Below are 16,665 nucleotides of genomic sequence, written 5' to 3' on the forward strand. Positions count from 1 at the left end.
TAGTATATTATAGCCGAGTCAAATAGACCACAGGTCCACAACCTTTTTGGCACCACAGTTATATTGGGCGTCTTTGGATGAATTAGCTTTAAAACTTTCCCCTCACTTTAACTAGTAGACCCAAACCTGTTCCATCATGACCGTGCTCCTCTGCACAAAGCCGCCAGCTCCATGATTTGGTGTGGAAGATCTTAAATGGCCTGCTATAGAGTTCTGACCTCAACTCTACTGAACACCTTTGGGACTAACTAATTAAAATCTAGTGGAAACGTCTGCCCAGAAGTGTGACAAGCAAAAGGGAACTAAATGTGGAATGGGATATATAAAAGTGCACAGAAATCTTATAATCAGATGTGCACAAACTCCATATTGTTTAACATGGTTACTACTGTATTTTCTTCCATTACTGAAACACCACCATTGTGTGTGCAAAACCACTTTTTAAAAATAAATCAGGGCCTTAGGGATAATTCAGGCTTCAGGGTTTGTGGGGTACAGTAACTCAGAGAGGTGCAACATGCGAATTCGTACTCGACCCTGTGAACACCTCAATATTTCCGTATTTTGTGTTTTCTCTCTGCAGTTAGATGAGTGAGGGAGAAAGAGAGGGGAGGAAAAAAAAGAGAAGAAGCCTGAAGAGGCTGCATGTGTATTAGCTGAGGTGCAGGTTAAAAAGCGTACTGATGAGACTAGGGAGGTGTTTAACTTCACAAACGGAGGTCACTACCTCAGGGTGTGTGTGTGTGTGTGGTGTGCTCATACCCCATACACACACACACACACTTATAAGCCTCTTAATTATGTCCTTGATGATTTTGTTGCTCCCTAGAGCAGGCCTGAGGTTCTAAAGCATGAGAGAGAGCGAGAGCAGGAGAGATAATGAGAGCTAAATGGAGAACGTGTGCGATTTGTAGGTGTTAATAGTTAAAATGTTAGTTTTAATAATTCTGCCGCCTGAATGCTTTATTTGCTTTACTTCTCTGCAAGTTTGGCTCAAGGCCTCTGTTGTGCTCAGGTACAATACAGAGTAAACATGGCTACAAAAATCAAAACAATCCTTGAATCAATAAGCATTTGAAAATTCACTAGCTAGTATGTAGTGTAGTATCGTTCAGGTGTATTTATAAGGCGATAGTGTGTGCGCATGCATATCTATCTATTTATCTGATTATATACACACACAGAGATTAGCTCAGACTATGTTTTACATTATCCTGTTTACTTTGTGGGAAGTCGGATCTCAAAATTACATCAACACACGTTACCGCATTGAAAATTGCCTCAATTAAAGCTTGTATAAAAGCTAACGACCTAGCAATGAGCAGGCCAGCTAACATTGTGATATGAGATTTTTATTTATAAGGATATTATTTTTATAGTGCTAAACCCCCCAATATCCCAAGCAGAGCAGTGCAGCTTAGTTTACTGCCGATGTTGCGAGCGACCATGTTGTATTCACACTTCGAATAGGAGCGTTTTATTTTTAACATGATCCGAACAAAACCTGCCTGAGTAGAACTTCCCAGTCGAAGTGTATTTGATTACATTTTTTTCATTTTTTTGAAATAGCAGTGTATTTACACTAAATTGCCATGTCTAATAGTAGAAAGCTTATGAAGAAAATATGTTTTCAAATTATACCAATCATATTTCTGTTAGGACAATTGCAAAATTCCTCAAGATGTGTGTTTCTTTTGGTTTGCTTCTTTAGTTCCGTTTTGAAGGTTGATGTATCTAGGGAAAAAATGCTATGTCTATAAAAAAAAATTATATAGATTTTTTTAAATACAACAGTTGATTGGTCAAAGGGCATTCCAAGAGTTCCACTGCTCGCAAACTCCTCCTGTTACATTTCTACTGGAGTAAAAGCACAAAATAACTCGCTTATAAATGTACCCAAGTATGAAAAGTAAAAGTAGTGACCTATGAGAACCAATGGTTGCAGTCTAGTGTTCCATTGTCCTGCACATCAGACCTTTATAAGGAGATAAGTTTTATATAGTTACAGAATCGAAACTATACAAAACACCCTTCCTACACACACACACACACACACACACACACACACACACACACACACACACACACACACACACACACACACACACACCAGAAGCGTGGGGTTACGCTTATGTTTTTGCTGCAGTTTCTCATTCAATGCAATTTATGTATTTATTTCAAAGCAGTGAGGAACGGCATGTTTTTAGGAAACGTAGTGGAGTAAAGAGTAAGATATTACAGAGTATTTAATTATATTTATCAACTGTCACATTTATAAAATTAGAAAAGCAACCTCTCACTCACAATCCTACAGTTAAACTAGATAACATTACAGATGTGAAAAGATACTTCCCTGACCTGCAGTTTAGCGCCTGCATCGAGCCAATATTTAATATAACTTCATGTCTTACTTAAAAACAGTATCTCACACAAGTGACTACACTTCTCTCACGTTTCAGCAACCATTCCAGTGTATCTACTCAAGGTACAAATGGATGAATTTTAGTCAAGGTGCAGCTTGTATAGCAGTACAGATTTACTGTCCTCTGAAAATAACTCAACAAAAGTGAGTACACCCCAAGTGATAACAGCTGTACTTCCTTTTCATCATGTTCATGTTTTTGTCTGCTTGAAAGAACCATACAAATATGTGTATCTTTTATTAGAGCAGTTACAATGTGGTGCTTTGAGTACAATTCTCTGATACTGACCACTGGATGTTCAACATGCACCTCATAGCAAAGACTTAGAATGGTTGCTCTCCAAAAAATTAAAGGGTATAAGGCTATAAGATGATCAGTGATACCCTAAAACTGAGTTACAGTACAGTGGTCAGGGAAATACAGAGGTTTTCCAAGACGGGTTCCACTTGGAACAGACCTCGCAAGGGTCCATCAAAGAAGTAGAGTCCTCGTGCTGTCTGTCAGTTGCAGGAGCTTCTTCAAAAAACAGATGCATGAGTGCTGCAGCATCGCTTTAGAGGTTGCAGAAGCAGAAGGTCCTCTTGTCATTGCTCAGACCATACACCATACACTGCAACAAGTCGGTCTGCATGGCCGTCATCCCAGAAGGAAGACTTTTCTGAAGCTGGCTCTGTGTCTGACATCCAGCAGCTCCATGATTTCATTATGGAGGAGTGGAAGAGGATCACAGCAACAACCTGTGCAGCTCTTCCATTCATAAATTCCATGCCCAGGAGGATTAAGATAGTGCTAGATAACAACGGTGATCACAGAATATTGACACTTAGGGTGTACTTACTTTTGTTGCCAGTTATTTAGACAATAATGGCTGTATGTTGGGTTATTTTTTAGAGAACAGTGAATCTCAATTAAATTTTTTATACCATTTTTAACAATGGACATTGTCTCAAAGGAGCTTTACACAGATAATGCAGTGATATAAAAAAAAAAACATCGAATTTATTCTTTAAGTGTAAGTTTGTCCCTAATGAGTGAGCCGATGGCGACTATGGCAAGGAAAAACTTACCGAGGTGGCATAAGGAAGAAACCGTGAGAGGAACCAGACCTCATCTGTGTGACACCACGAATGTCTATTTATTACAGATACACGATGTAGAGGTGTCCATTGATGGTGACTAGATGTAAACTGTAGTCGTGTGTCAGTGTAGTAGACTGTTGAACGTAACTACAGTCCAAATCCATCCTCAAAGCCATCACTAGCTGCACAGAGTGGTCTTCAATTAAAGAGAACACCATCCATAGGCCCGAGGCAGAGGGACGAAGTGGGCAGATCCAAGGAGACAGGAACAGTGATCACTGGTGCCACAGGAGCATGTTTAACTTAACAGAGAGAGAAAGAGAGAAAGATATGGATTATTAAATGTCCTTATTGTTGTATAAAAGTTGACACTGTGCAGTTGGGACTCCAGCAAGACTCTCTATGGCAGCATAACTAAAAGGGAGAGCCACAGACATGATGGCTTTTTGGGATAAGAGATGCCACCACACCACTGGCAACAAACCTGAGTGAACATGTGAGAGTGAGGGGACGACAGCATACAAATATACCAGTTTACCAAACACACAGTATCCATGATCCCTCCAGATCTGCTCCTTTACCTAACAAAAACATACCAATAAAAGGCTTGACTAAATAAATGTTTTCAGCCTTGACTTGAACACTGAGACTGTGTCTGAGTCCCGAACACTGATTGGAAGGCTGTTTTATAATTGTGGGGATTTGCAAGAGAAAGATCTGCCCCCTGCTGTAGTCTTCATTATTTGAGGTACCAACAAATAGCCTGCACCTTTTGATACAAATAGGCGCCTATACTGCTTTACTGCACATTGACTAAAATATATCCAAGTTTAATTTCTATAGTATTGTCCCTTGAGAAGATGTACCTAAATGGTTGCTGAAATGTGAGGGGTGCACTCACTTTTGTGAGATACTGTATATTCTGATAACCTCTGTACTGACATTGAATCTGTATCAGTCATTTTGGGTGTGTTTTTCTTCTCATTACAGAGGAGTCCCAGCATGCAGTTAAACAGAACGAAGTGTCTCTCTCCCCCATTAAAACACATCCAGAATGGACCAACCGTAGTAAAGCACGCAAGAACACAAGGTGTGTATGGTGATTTACAGAAGATAAACATCTGCCAAAGTCGTGAATATCAGACCAGTCCACACAGTAATACAGAAACAGGTGACAGTAATGACATACAAATAACAGGTTAACGTGATTGCACTCTTCTTTATGTACAACCCTAACTCAAAAAAATTAAAATAAAAATATGAGGAAATGAAATGTAAATAAATAAAGAATGATTTGCGAATCTCAAACCCATATTTGACTTACAATAGAAAATGGAAAACATTGAATGTTTACAATGGTACATTTCCTCAGTTGGAATGAAAAATACATTGTGTCATTTTCAATTTGACGACTGCAACACGTCTCAAAACAGTTTTAACATTTACTACTGTGTAGCATCACCTATTCTTTTAACAATTGGGAAGTAAATATTTGGTTAGGAGATTTGCATTTTATTTACATTTTACCAAGCATCCCAACTTTTTGGAATTATGGTTGTAAAATGCGATTTTCAAAAACCAATTTTTTCCATATTTTTTGTTATCTTATTATGGCCGGTCTAATCTGCTCTCAGATTGAGTGCTATTGTTTTTAATGCTGGGGCCATCAAGGACACTGAGCTTCTGAGTTCTGGCATGAAGAGAAAGGGAAAGTACGCAGAAATGCGATGAGAGAGAGAGAAGAAAAAAAAAAAAGTACATGCTCAAGCAAAGGCTCTTACACACAGTCTGTGTGCCACAATGTCTTTGTGAGGTAACACTGACTTGTGTATTGCTGTAGCTAATCCTATGCATATACCTTAATGGTTTCAGCATTACAGTTATTTTTAACAAACAGTAAAGTTAATTGGAACAATTAATTTTGTTTACAATTCTTGCTGTAGTTTGAGGAAATAGGAAGCTGGAGTTGCTGTTTTCTTAATGCACTTTGTGGATTCTGTAGCAGGTGTTTTGCTACAGTTTATCCTCCTGCATTTCTGTAAATTATTTAAACAAAAGAAACACAGAATTTATTTATTTATTTATTTTTACTAGTGCTGTTGTGGTGAAGCGTTCATTCACCTTCCAACATCGTTTTTTTTTTTTTTTTTTTTAGCATTAATGTTTTGTAAACCACCAGTGTTGTCAGCTCAACAAACAGAGCAGAGTGAGAAATTAAAATAATCTATGGAAGTCTGTGCAAACTTTCAGTTTCTAATGTGATGCATCATCTGACTGTATGGGACTGAGTCTAGTCTCTGGTAGGATCTGCGTTCAGCTGGATAAACTGCATGTGATATAATAAACTGCAATAGAAGAACAGAACAAAAGCTACTGAGTGCTTTGTTTGTACATTTCTCATAGAGCAGAAGAGCCCAAACATTTTTCCTACAAAGGGCCAAAAATAAAACCTGATTGAGGGACGTGGGCTGAAGATACATTTTGGATTATTCCAAATATTACATTAAAATGAAATTTGCCATGGTTCCTCTTATGATTTCATATTTAAAAAGAAAACATTTCTTTGTAATCTGCTTAACTAATAGTTTCATTTCATTTCTAGTTCAGTAAAAAAAATAGTATAATCGGCCAAATCAAAGGTCATCACAGGCCAACTTCTCCCTGGGGCCCTAGTCTGGGCATCTCTGTTGTAGAGGTGTAGTGATCAGGTGATTTAAATCAAAGCATTTAAAAGGCAATGTTCAAAATGTATTATAATCAACAACTATAAATCGATTACAATCAGTCGTAATTACATCATTATATTATTTATAAATTTAGCTAAATTTATAAATAAATAAATATTTAGCCTTCTCTAAATCATGATTTGTGAGTTAAAAAAAAAGGTCAAATATCGAACATATGATTTAGTGGCATCAGTTGTATCATAGGAAACATTTACACATTTCATTTTCAGTCCTTGCGCATCTCTGAATGCTTTTTTTGCTACTGATCTCGCCTTTTAAATTTTGTATATTTGATTGTACAGAACTTTCAGCTCCTGTGAATGAATTTCCAAAAAGAATGACCTGATCCTTTCCCATCATATGCATTACTCGAGCTCCCCCCCCCCCCCTTGTTTCCTACTTAATCCGAGTCTTCAAGCAAACACACTTCCTCACACACATATGAAGCCACTGTATCTTGCATATCACTTTAAATGTCATTGGAGAGAGGACTTGACATGCTGACAGAAAGGTCAGTCGTGATGTCTTGCACTCGGAGACTCGGAGGAACCTCAAACACCAATCAGGAAGCTGTCTGCTGTATATGAGGACAAAGTGAGAGGGTTATTTCTAAACTCTTACTAAAGGTTAAGAGTGATCATCGTAACAAGACTCGGAAAATGGAAAGTGAATTAGCATATGCGAGAAAAACGTGTTCTATAAAGCAGTTTTTTTCCTCAGACTTTCTCTCCGTCTCAATCTAGAGTTGACTCCAAGAGAAAGATGGACAGGGAGAGGGGAGAAGACCTTGCTGAGACAACGGTAAATCCCAGCCTCTGGCCCTGGACTCAAACAGGTGCGTGTTGATGCTTGCACGTGCGTGTTTCATTGCCGAACTATTGTGTGCACGTACTTGCGTGTGCATGTACGCTATAGTCTTACACTTGTGATCCTGTGCTGCACTTGCACTGATGCACTTCCATTATGGCCATTAATCACTCCAGTGAACGTTCTGAATATGAATTCAGCCCCCGTGTTCCCCCATTTTTAAAATTTGTTCAACTTGGCTGCTTTTTCTCAAGTTCAATTGTAGGTAACTAGTCATCCCAGAACTCCAATGTTTTATTCTTTTCAAGTCTGCATAATAATTATACGTTTCTCCCAAAAATACATATTTATTGGACAGTGCTGACTGCAGGCTATTACAGACATTTGCATCAGCTTTTTAGTGCCGGCATAATGTTGAATGTTAATGATGGTGGAAAGTATCATTTAACAAAGTTACAGTAACAGCTTCTACAAAGCTGGAACCCCCCAGCACACGTGTATGAAACTGTATACACAAGCTTATACTGTATACTATATATCTAGATTTGCTCTGAATATTCCCTATACGTATATCAGACTGGTATTCTATATAAAACCTAGCAAACTTAGCAATTCCTGCACTAACTCTCAAATCTGTGCTTTTTCTTCTTCTGTAGAATTCACACTGAAGCACCAGAAAGATCAGGTACGGCTTCATGCTTTACGTAGTCTGGTAGCAGAAGTTCCAGCTGTAATGTTTTTGTTACCTGCTCAAAATTGTGAACATTACATCATAGCCCTTTTTTTTGTCGATGAAGAAACATGTTCGCTCAAAAGAGAAAATGTGCCATACAGTATAAAGAAAGTGTGGAAACACCTGATCATCATACTCTTATGTGGTACTTCCTCAAACTCTTGCATTGACAGCATTTTGGCAGACGCACTTTTCCAAAGCAACTTACATTTACAACCTCATTTGTACAACTGAGCAGTTGAGGATTAAGGGCCTTGCTCAAGGGCCTGGTGGTGTCAGGATTTCAACTCATGACCTTTCGATTAGAACTCCAGTGTCAACCACTTCCTACAAACTTTTGCTACAAAATTGCAAGCTCAGAGGCCCAAAACCTGATCCAGCCTGACGATGCCCCTGTGCACAAAGCCAGATCTATGAAGGTATGGTGCGGTATGGATGGAGTGCAAAAAGTTGATTGTGAAAAGAACACAGACTTTAATCCCACTGAAGACCCACACAAACTGAACCCCAGTCCTTATCACAAAACACTTACTGATCTCACTAATGCTCTTGCAACTGAATCACAAATTCCTACAGCTATTCTTCAAAAATCCAGGAAGAGTGGAGGTTACTATAAGAGCAAAGTGGGAATAAATCTGTTCTGGGACATTCGTCAAGTAAATAAAGATTTCACAAAATGTAGTCGACTAAAAAGTAAAATATTTGATCTTGAAATTTTGTGAAGTTAAATTAAAAGTTTTCCCAAATGGAAATACTTCAGTAAAGTACAGATATGTGAAAAAGCTACTTAAGTACAGTAACGAATTACATTTACTTTCTTACTGTCCACCGCTGTTGATATAATACTCTTTTTCACTTCTGCTGAGGAACACTTGTACAATTTGTAACAATTGTACTTGGAACAGATTCAACTTTTAATCAGACGTTCCATCTCAGGATCAACTCAATTGATGTTTAAATACATTTAACGTGTTGCCAGTCTTCAGCGTCCACTGGCTTCAGACACGAATCCTGCAGGTATTTTGTGTGCCGAGCGAAAACCACCGCAATCCCTACGGTCCTACTATTGGGTGAAATGCTGGGAGATGTGAAAAACTGAGCAGATCAAGTCAAGAGGCTTTTATTGTCATTTCTACTATACACAGTAGTACACAGTAAAAACAAGACAGCGTTCCTCCAGAACCCTGGTGCTACACTAAACAACATAGAGCTACAACCGCTACAAGTGCAAACAGTGCAGACGAAAAACAGTGGACAGACAGACAGTGCAGACAGACAGACAGACAACACAAGACAACACAAAACCCAAGATAGTGCCGACCAGTAAAGCTACTGTATACTCTGATTATACAGTTCCGTGCAAAGAGAACTGTAAAAACTATAACTGGGAGTAAATATAAAGTAGCAGTAGCAGCAGTCAAGAGGTGCAAAAAAACAGCTGGTAAACAGTGTAATACAGTCAAGAGGTGCAAGAGATAATACAGAAGGAAAAACTGATTCCGCCACAAGATTGAGGTGTGAATGGAAGGAAATCCAACTCCACCACTAGATTGAGTTAGCGGGATCCTGTTGATTTTAGGCAGTTCATAGCTGAAAAGCTTTGGTATGATGAGGGAAACGACACAGTTACATTAGAAGCGCATAGTCACACACTTGCTGGTTAGATGAATGGTAGAGAAAGTGAAATGATCACCAACTCTGACACAGCGTTTAAGAGCCAACCAAGAGATGAGTGTAGTTACTGAGCAAGAATCAGACTGAATACTGAATGATGGTTTAAAGTAAGTCATTTTAACAAGTTCAACGATTTAAGGGAATCAACGTAGTAAGCACATGGGTCTATATTTTTGTGTGGATCAAACTGAACACAAGTCAAGTAGAAAGTCAAGAAAGCTCATATCAACACATCACTTTGGAAAGATTGTGGTATATGGATGCACAAAAACAAACATTCATGGATATCTGACTGTATATGTGCCATGTATGTGCTTTTAGTCCCTTATTTTTGTGTTAATAATATTCTCCACTCTCCTGGGAAGATGTTCCACTAGATTTACTTGTGGAGATTTTGTTCGTTCAGCCACAAAAGTATCAGTACTCCAACCCATCTAAAGCATTTCTTCATGGAGTTGTTTGATTTTTGCACAGAGGCATTGACATGCTGCAGGTTTGGGTCTTCTAGTGAAGAAATAATGCTACCTCATCAAAGACACCATTGTACAACTGTGTCCATCTAGTGTTTGAGATGATTTGCAATGTTTCCAGTTTCTATGAACTGATTTCACTTCTTAACTGTGCGACAGGAAAATGCCCTTAGTGTTTAGTTTAGTTTAGTATCAGTTCTACATTACAACTGTTACTCATATGTGCAAAATTTAACACAAAGCGAGTATTTGTGTGTAAAATGTACAGTGGTGTGAAAAAGTGTTTTCCTGATTTCTTTTTTTTTTTTTTTTGCATGTTTGTCACACTTTAATGTTTCAGATCATTAAACTAATTTAAATATTAGTAAAAGAGAACACAAGTGAACACAACATGCAGTTTTTAAATGAAGGTTTTTATTATTGAGGGAAAACAAAATCCAAAACTACATGGCCCTGTGTGAAAAAGTGTTTGCCCCCCTGTTAAAACTGTGGTTTAACACACCCGAGTTAAATTTCTCTCACCACACCCAGACCTGATTACTGCCACACCAGTTCACAATCAAGAAATCTCTTCAATAGGACCTGCCTGACAAAGTGAAGTCGACCAAAAGATCCTCAAAAGCTAGACATCATGCTGAGATCCAAAGAAATTCAGAAATATAAGAAATCACTTTTTCACACCACTGTATTTGGTATTTTAAGCCTCATGGAACCATGTTTTAGACAATTTAATACCACAGCCACTACAAACTAAGGAAAAGAAAGAAAAACTAAACAGCAGAATAAATGTAGAACATTTGTAAATTATACAAATGTGTGAATCCTCTTCTCATCTTCATGCTACATCCTAAAAATTCATCTTAAGACCAGTATAAATTGCTCTAATATTAAAAGATCACGTGTTTCACTGCGTTTGAATGGTTAACACTTTTTTTATTTTTTCTTACAGGCGTCAAAAGACCCCAGGAAGCTGGAAGTCATTCATTTTGGCATTGTATAAACACTGAATATTAGTTTCTATTATCTAATTGTGTAACTGTTTATTAGTTGCAACAATGTGATCTTATTGTTTAAAGGAGCTTTAGAATAAAGTGTCTCAGGACCAGCGTTTATACTTCAGTGCTGAAAATTACTGAATGTTGTACAAACTGATGCAAGATGATTTTGTAAATATATTACTTGTAGCCTTGTGGATTAGAGTTCAGTTCAGCCACAAAGATCATTTTGGACAGAGGGTATTTTACAGATATACATTTAAAGCATAATTACTAGAATTCTTTCCCTTTCTTATTTTTAATAAAAAAGTGTAAAACTGTTTTATCACTTCTGGGGTAAATCTCTTGTGCTTCAGAGCTTCATTTGTTTCTGGTAGAACTCAAACTGCTCAACCACGAGCCTCTACACAATGTGCCATGTTTTGGGATAAAAATAAAAAAATTATAAACAATTACAAAAAATTTTTTTTTTTTTTTTTTTTTTCTTAAAACACTGGATTTTGCTCTTGACTGTAGATGGCTATGATGTGGCCTGTGTAGGAGGCGGTTTGGTTTTTCTTCTCACCATATTCCATATGAGTGTATGTGAGAAAGAGATTACACACAGGAATTATAAAGCAGAGGACACCAGCGTTTCACCCGTGTCAGGGCTGATGCCGCTTCGCTTTGCCTCAAACGTAATCTGACGGCACCCAGCCACCCATAATCCCTCACAGTATCGTAATCAGTTTACTCTACATTCTAAGAGGATTTCCGTGTTTTCATAAAAGAAAAATACACAAACCGATGCTGGAAACAGATGCCGACTCCACGCGAGGTGGCCTTTTTATTGGTGCCCCTGGTCTGATTTCGTGTAAATGAAAAATCGGTTTGTGCTGCATTTTGGGAAAAGGAATGCAAAGAATATATTTGCAGCAACCACATTAACATGAGTTTCTGATCTATTAGAAATGCTGCATTTGAACATTTCTTGCTGCTTGTTACTAAAAACACTAATCTCAACTCTGCCAATTAGCTTAACCATTTCCACTTCACACGGATCAGATAACGATGCTACAGAAAAGTATTGCTATTGTGTATTGGTGATTGTTTTGTGTTCTTGATCCGACAAGCTCAAACAAACAAAGAAACCCATCTTGGAGAACATGTAATGAATTAACCGTGATGAATTGTACCTGGTTGTTAAACAGTGATTATTCACAGTGAACTTTTTATTCACTTTGTTTAAACTAATGCTTCGTTTTATCTTACAAAAATCGTAAACCAGTGGCTTGGGAGGAAAAACCACTATAAAACATGATGTAACAAAACCTAAAATATTATTGACAAACTGTCAATACACCATATGGACAAAAGTTTTGGAACACGTGACTTTCAACCATTTGCAGTTTTTACGCCAACTTTTACCACAAAGTTGGAGAGGCATGCATTTGTACAGGACGTCTCTGGATGCATGACATTTTCCCTTCAACTGAACCAGGAGACCCAAACCTGTTCCAACATGACCATACCCCTGTGCACAAAGCCAGCTCCATGAAGATCTACTTTACATGGTTTGGAGTGGAAGATCTGCTATAGAACTCTGAACTCAATCCTGTTGCACGAACAACTTTAGGAATTGGATCATTGACTTCCCCTACACACCACTACCTGCCCTGACACTCATATTACTTCCATGTCAGAACCCACATTAGGAAATGTTTGTTTTTAAGATTAGTCAGAAGAATACATTCCAACTTCACAGCTGTTCCTACCACAGAAATGCTTTTTAAGTGATCATCTAACAATGCAATACAGACTTTAGTGCATTTTTCAGAGTACTAAAAATAAAACCTTTATGGACACTAGGGTTAGTTTCAAATGCAAAAGAAGTGGACACTTCCTCACGTTCCATAAGCACTTTATGCTGGTGGATTTTCATGAAATCCAGGAACACTGGGTATGAGGCAGGAATATGCCACACACACACACACACACACACACAATTTAGTACAATATCCACCCACAGGCATGTTTTTGAGAGGAAACCAGAAAACCGAGTCAAAACCCACACAGGCACTAAGACAGACCCTGTAAATCTCCACTGAGGTGACTTCAGAATCAGAACTCTAGAGATGCGAGATGACATGGCTACCGAAAGGATTAACAGACGTTCACCACTAAACAAGTGATCTTAAAATCCAAACTAATGTTAATTAAACAAACATTATTGTAGAGATAAAGTAAATAAAATAAATAATGAGTTATTTGATAGTTATGACAACATGGGCCATAGAAGACTTTTCTATCCTTCTTTTTTAGTCCTGAGTTTTATTTCAGCAGGGATTTCATTAAACAGGCAAAAGTCGTTTTCTGAAACTGTTCGCTTTTGTTTTTTTCTCCTTCATGAAAGTCTTCCTCGTGCTTTTTTTATCCGTGTTTCTGTTCCCCCGTCATTTTATTTTCATATTCAGCCATTTTCACAAAGCCTTTCAAATGCCATTCAGCCATCTTTATTGTTCATGGGGAGGTTTGAAATGTGAGAGCGCAAAAATAAAAGCGTGAAATGTGCTGGAAACGGCTGATTTTCAACATTGGGTAAGAACGTTTCTCTCTCCTCTGAAGCTTTTGAGTTTGTTCTTGCGAGATGCTAGTGCTAATATTAGAAATTAAGCCTTTTTGTTATCTTCGTTGCAAACACCTCTGCCATTAATCTCTCACCAACACACACACACACACACACTCGCATCGACATGGTTTCAGCTGCGTCAGGCCGTTTTACGGAATGTACAGGAAGCTTTATGAGTTTATTTTTAAGCGAACCAATACTAATGTTGAACACATTCCTGGCACTGAGCCTTTAATGCTTTTCCCAGCAAATCTGAGATTCAACTGCATTCTCGTATTCGTGTTTTATTTCTGTTTGATTGCCGTGTAAGCATGTCGCGTCTTTAGTTTAACCAGGAGAAACCTGTTCTGCCGAGGACCGGCAGGTTAAAAGTTCACTACGCCGTGACATACCAATAGCAAACTGTTCAGGTGGAAAAGTGTGGTGCCACCTGAACCTGCGAGAATAAACGCACCAAACTGTTCAAGCCTCTGTAATTAGGGCTGTTAAGAGCCATTATGCCAGCGGTGCGATCAGGTTGCAGTCGTTGTCAAGTAAGAATGTTGAAGTTCTTTTGTGGGCCCTTAACCTAGACGACATCTTGATGTCTCCAAGCAGTAAACACGAGGCGCTTTCTTCGCAAAATGCTAACTCAAATCCTATCAAGAATTCATGCAGATGTACAGAAAAGCAGGTAGGACAGAGTGAAGAATGTACACAACTTACTCTGGATACAATTGATATTATATTGGAAAATACACACACACACACACATACGCACACACTATACATGATTAAATTGCATATTTTTTGTAGTAAAACCTACCTATTTAATAATATTCATGCATAATACAGGCCACATAAATAATTACGTGTTAATTTCCTGACATTAAAAGACCAAAATTGAGGATAAAATAAGCAAAAGGTGTCAAAAAGCTTCATTTTACATGCAATTTGCCATTTCATTTCTTTTAAACATATAAAAGGAATTGTAGATTATGATCAGAATCAGAATTCATCAAAAAGTCTTAAATATTTTATTTTATTTATAACTCGAATTTAAACTTTGTGGTTAAATCTGTACCAGTTTCTAACATTGGCTTGAACACTTGCATGGGTTCTTGTGCACCAGGTGTTCAGTGACCACAGACTTTCCTGTGTGTGAAGGTTATCGTGCTAGAACTTATAACTAACTCACGGTTCACTGTCAGGACCTAAACCCCGCAAACACTGGTGCTATTAATCCTTGTCTTTTCAAACCTCAGCATTTTTGTTAAAACCATGAGCACCGTATCTCAGCAGTTTCTCTACAGGGGCACACAGGCATCTCCTCATCCCATCTCTCCACCACACTGTCGTCTTATAAATAAATCCCTTTCACACTTCTCCGTGTGTAATTATAGTGCAATAGGAACGCAGAGTGTGTTTAATGTCCAGCTCGGATTCGTGAAGGCACAAGCGATGCATCGGCTACAATTCTGACCACTTATTAGAACCATGTTTCCAACCAGAAACATTTCCTTCATTCAAAATAGCAACGAAAGCACCTTTAAGGTATTAGATGGTCGTGTTCCTTTAAAGCTGTACAAGGTCGCGACGCTTCTGTACATCCATGTTTTAAGAGAAAAGCTATAGAAGATTCTACTAGATGGTATCAACAAAAGCAACAACCTAAAGTACATCATTCAATTTACTTCTTCTTAAACATGCATCTTATTTATTTGATCATTTTAGTGGTTGAAGAACAATTTGATTCTTCATGAATGATTTTAGTCCTAAGCAGATTTTCACCCTGAACTGCACACAAAGCAATAATTCAGTGTAAAGACTCTGACTGACAAAAGGTTTAAAGACCACATACACACACACACACACACACACACACACACACACACACACACACAGTGGTGGTGAGGGAGAAAAAAGAAAAACAAAACAAACAAATATGTCTAACACTTTTTCGTTGTTAATGTCTGTGTAAAAAGGAAAGTTCAATGTAAAGGATTGTGTTGTTTAGTAAAGTTGTGATGTTTAAACGCACAGAACGCAGACAGGAGGAAATCAGATTATAATCAGTGGAGCTGCAAGAACAAGTCGCATGAAGGAAAAACATTTGCGCAAATATTTATATTGTAGCTCTCCTCATTTTAAACAAGTGTTATTATAGATCATTTATATTTCATAAAATCCCCATTAATTAAACTTAATTTAGACGTGATGAACACGTCATTCAAATGGCGCTTTTAAAAAAAAATATGTATATAAAAGAATCGCGCGCGTGTAAACGCGTTTTGTAGTTTCAGAGCATCAAATGATTATAGATATTTTTTACTTACTTGTTTGATAAACAGCATCATTGCATGCAGTAAGTCCTGCAGTAAATATATAAACAAGCAAATCAATTTACGCAAAAAAAAGCAAATATCAATCAGCATTTACAGAATGACTTATCAATTGAATACATTTTACATTATGAAAGTGCTAGACTTAGTTTACTTTAGTATTTAATTATATGGATTATTAAAATATTATCTACCATCATTTCTTCCCTCAAACAAAACTCAGGATTTATTTATTACATAAAAGAAAAACAATCAGACAAATTAAAGTCTGCACGTGCGTGGGGAATACAACCACGTGACCATGAGACTATTAGTTATTGGGATAGATAGATAGATTAGATAGATAGATAGATAGATAGATAGATAGATAGATAGATAGATAGATAGATAGATAGATAGATAGATAAAATAATTCTTCCAGTTAGCAGAACAGCCATCAGGGAGATTTGCGCATAAAAGAAAACACACCACCACTAAAAATAACTTTAATTAAGTACCTCCTGACTCTCTCTCTCTCTCTCTCTCTCTCTCTCTCTCTCTCTCTCTCTCTTTCTTTTTCTTTCTCTCTCTCTCTCTCTCTCTCTCTCTCTCTCTCTCTCTCTCTCTCCCCCCCCAAGCAGGTGCACCCGGTGAACACCAGAAATGCTTTTTTTTTTTCCGTCCGTGTTTCTGTCTGAACTTCACCCATCATCCGGGCCGCAGAGCAAAGGCGTCCATCCACTGCTCCTCTGCGCATGCGCGCGCGCTGTTGATTCAGCTGGCACATTATTAATAATTAACGTACAGCAGGCGCTGATTACAGTCACGTGGCATTCACGTGGCATTTACT

The 16,665-nt window shown here is 37.9% G+C and overlaps 1 protein-coding gene across 3 annotated transcripts in view; it reads left to right on the forward strand.

Annotated features, from left to right (window-relative positions):
* Positions 1–11,209, forward strand: part of wdpcp (WD repeat containing planar cell polarity effector) — an 88,978-nt gene extending 77,769 nt beyond the window's left edge. For 2 of the 3 annotated variants that reach the window (XM_083544655.1, XM_083544656.1), the window contains exons 17-20: positions 4,493–4,592; positions 6,972–7,063; positions 7,692–7,720; positions 10,862–11,209. In XM_083544655.1, the coding sequence (XP_083400781.1) occupies positions 4,493–4,592; positions 6,972–7,063; positions 7,692–7,720; positions 10,862–10,912 (272 nt within the window). In that variant the 3' untranslated portion in view covers positions 10,913–11,209. The remainder of the gene's footprint in view (positions 1–4,492; positions 4,593–6,971; positions 7,064–7,691; positions 7,721–10,861) is intronic. The other variant, XM_083544657.1, reaches the window with a different exon arrangement.
* The last annotated feature ends 5,456 nt before the right edge of the window (positions 11,210–16,665 follow it).

Source organism: Silurus aristotelis (genome assembly GCF_946808225.1).
Source record: "Silurus aristotelis genome assembly, chromosome: 6".
Taxonomy (NCBI): Eukaryota; Metazoa; Chordata; class Actinopteri; order Siluriformes; family Siluridae; genus Silurus; species Silurus aristotelis.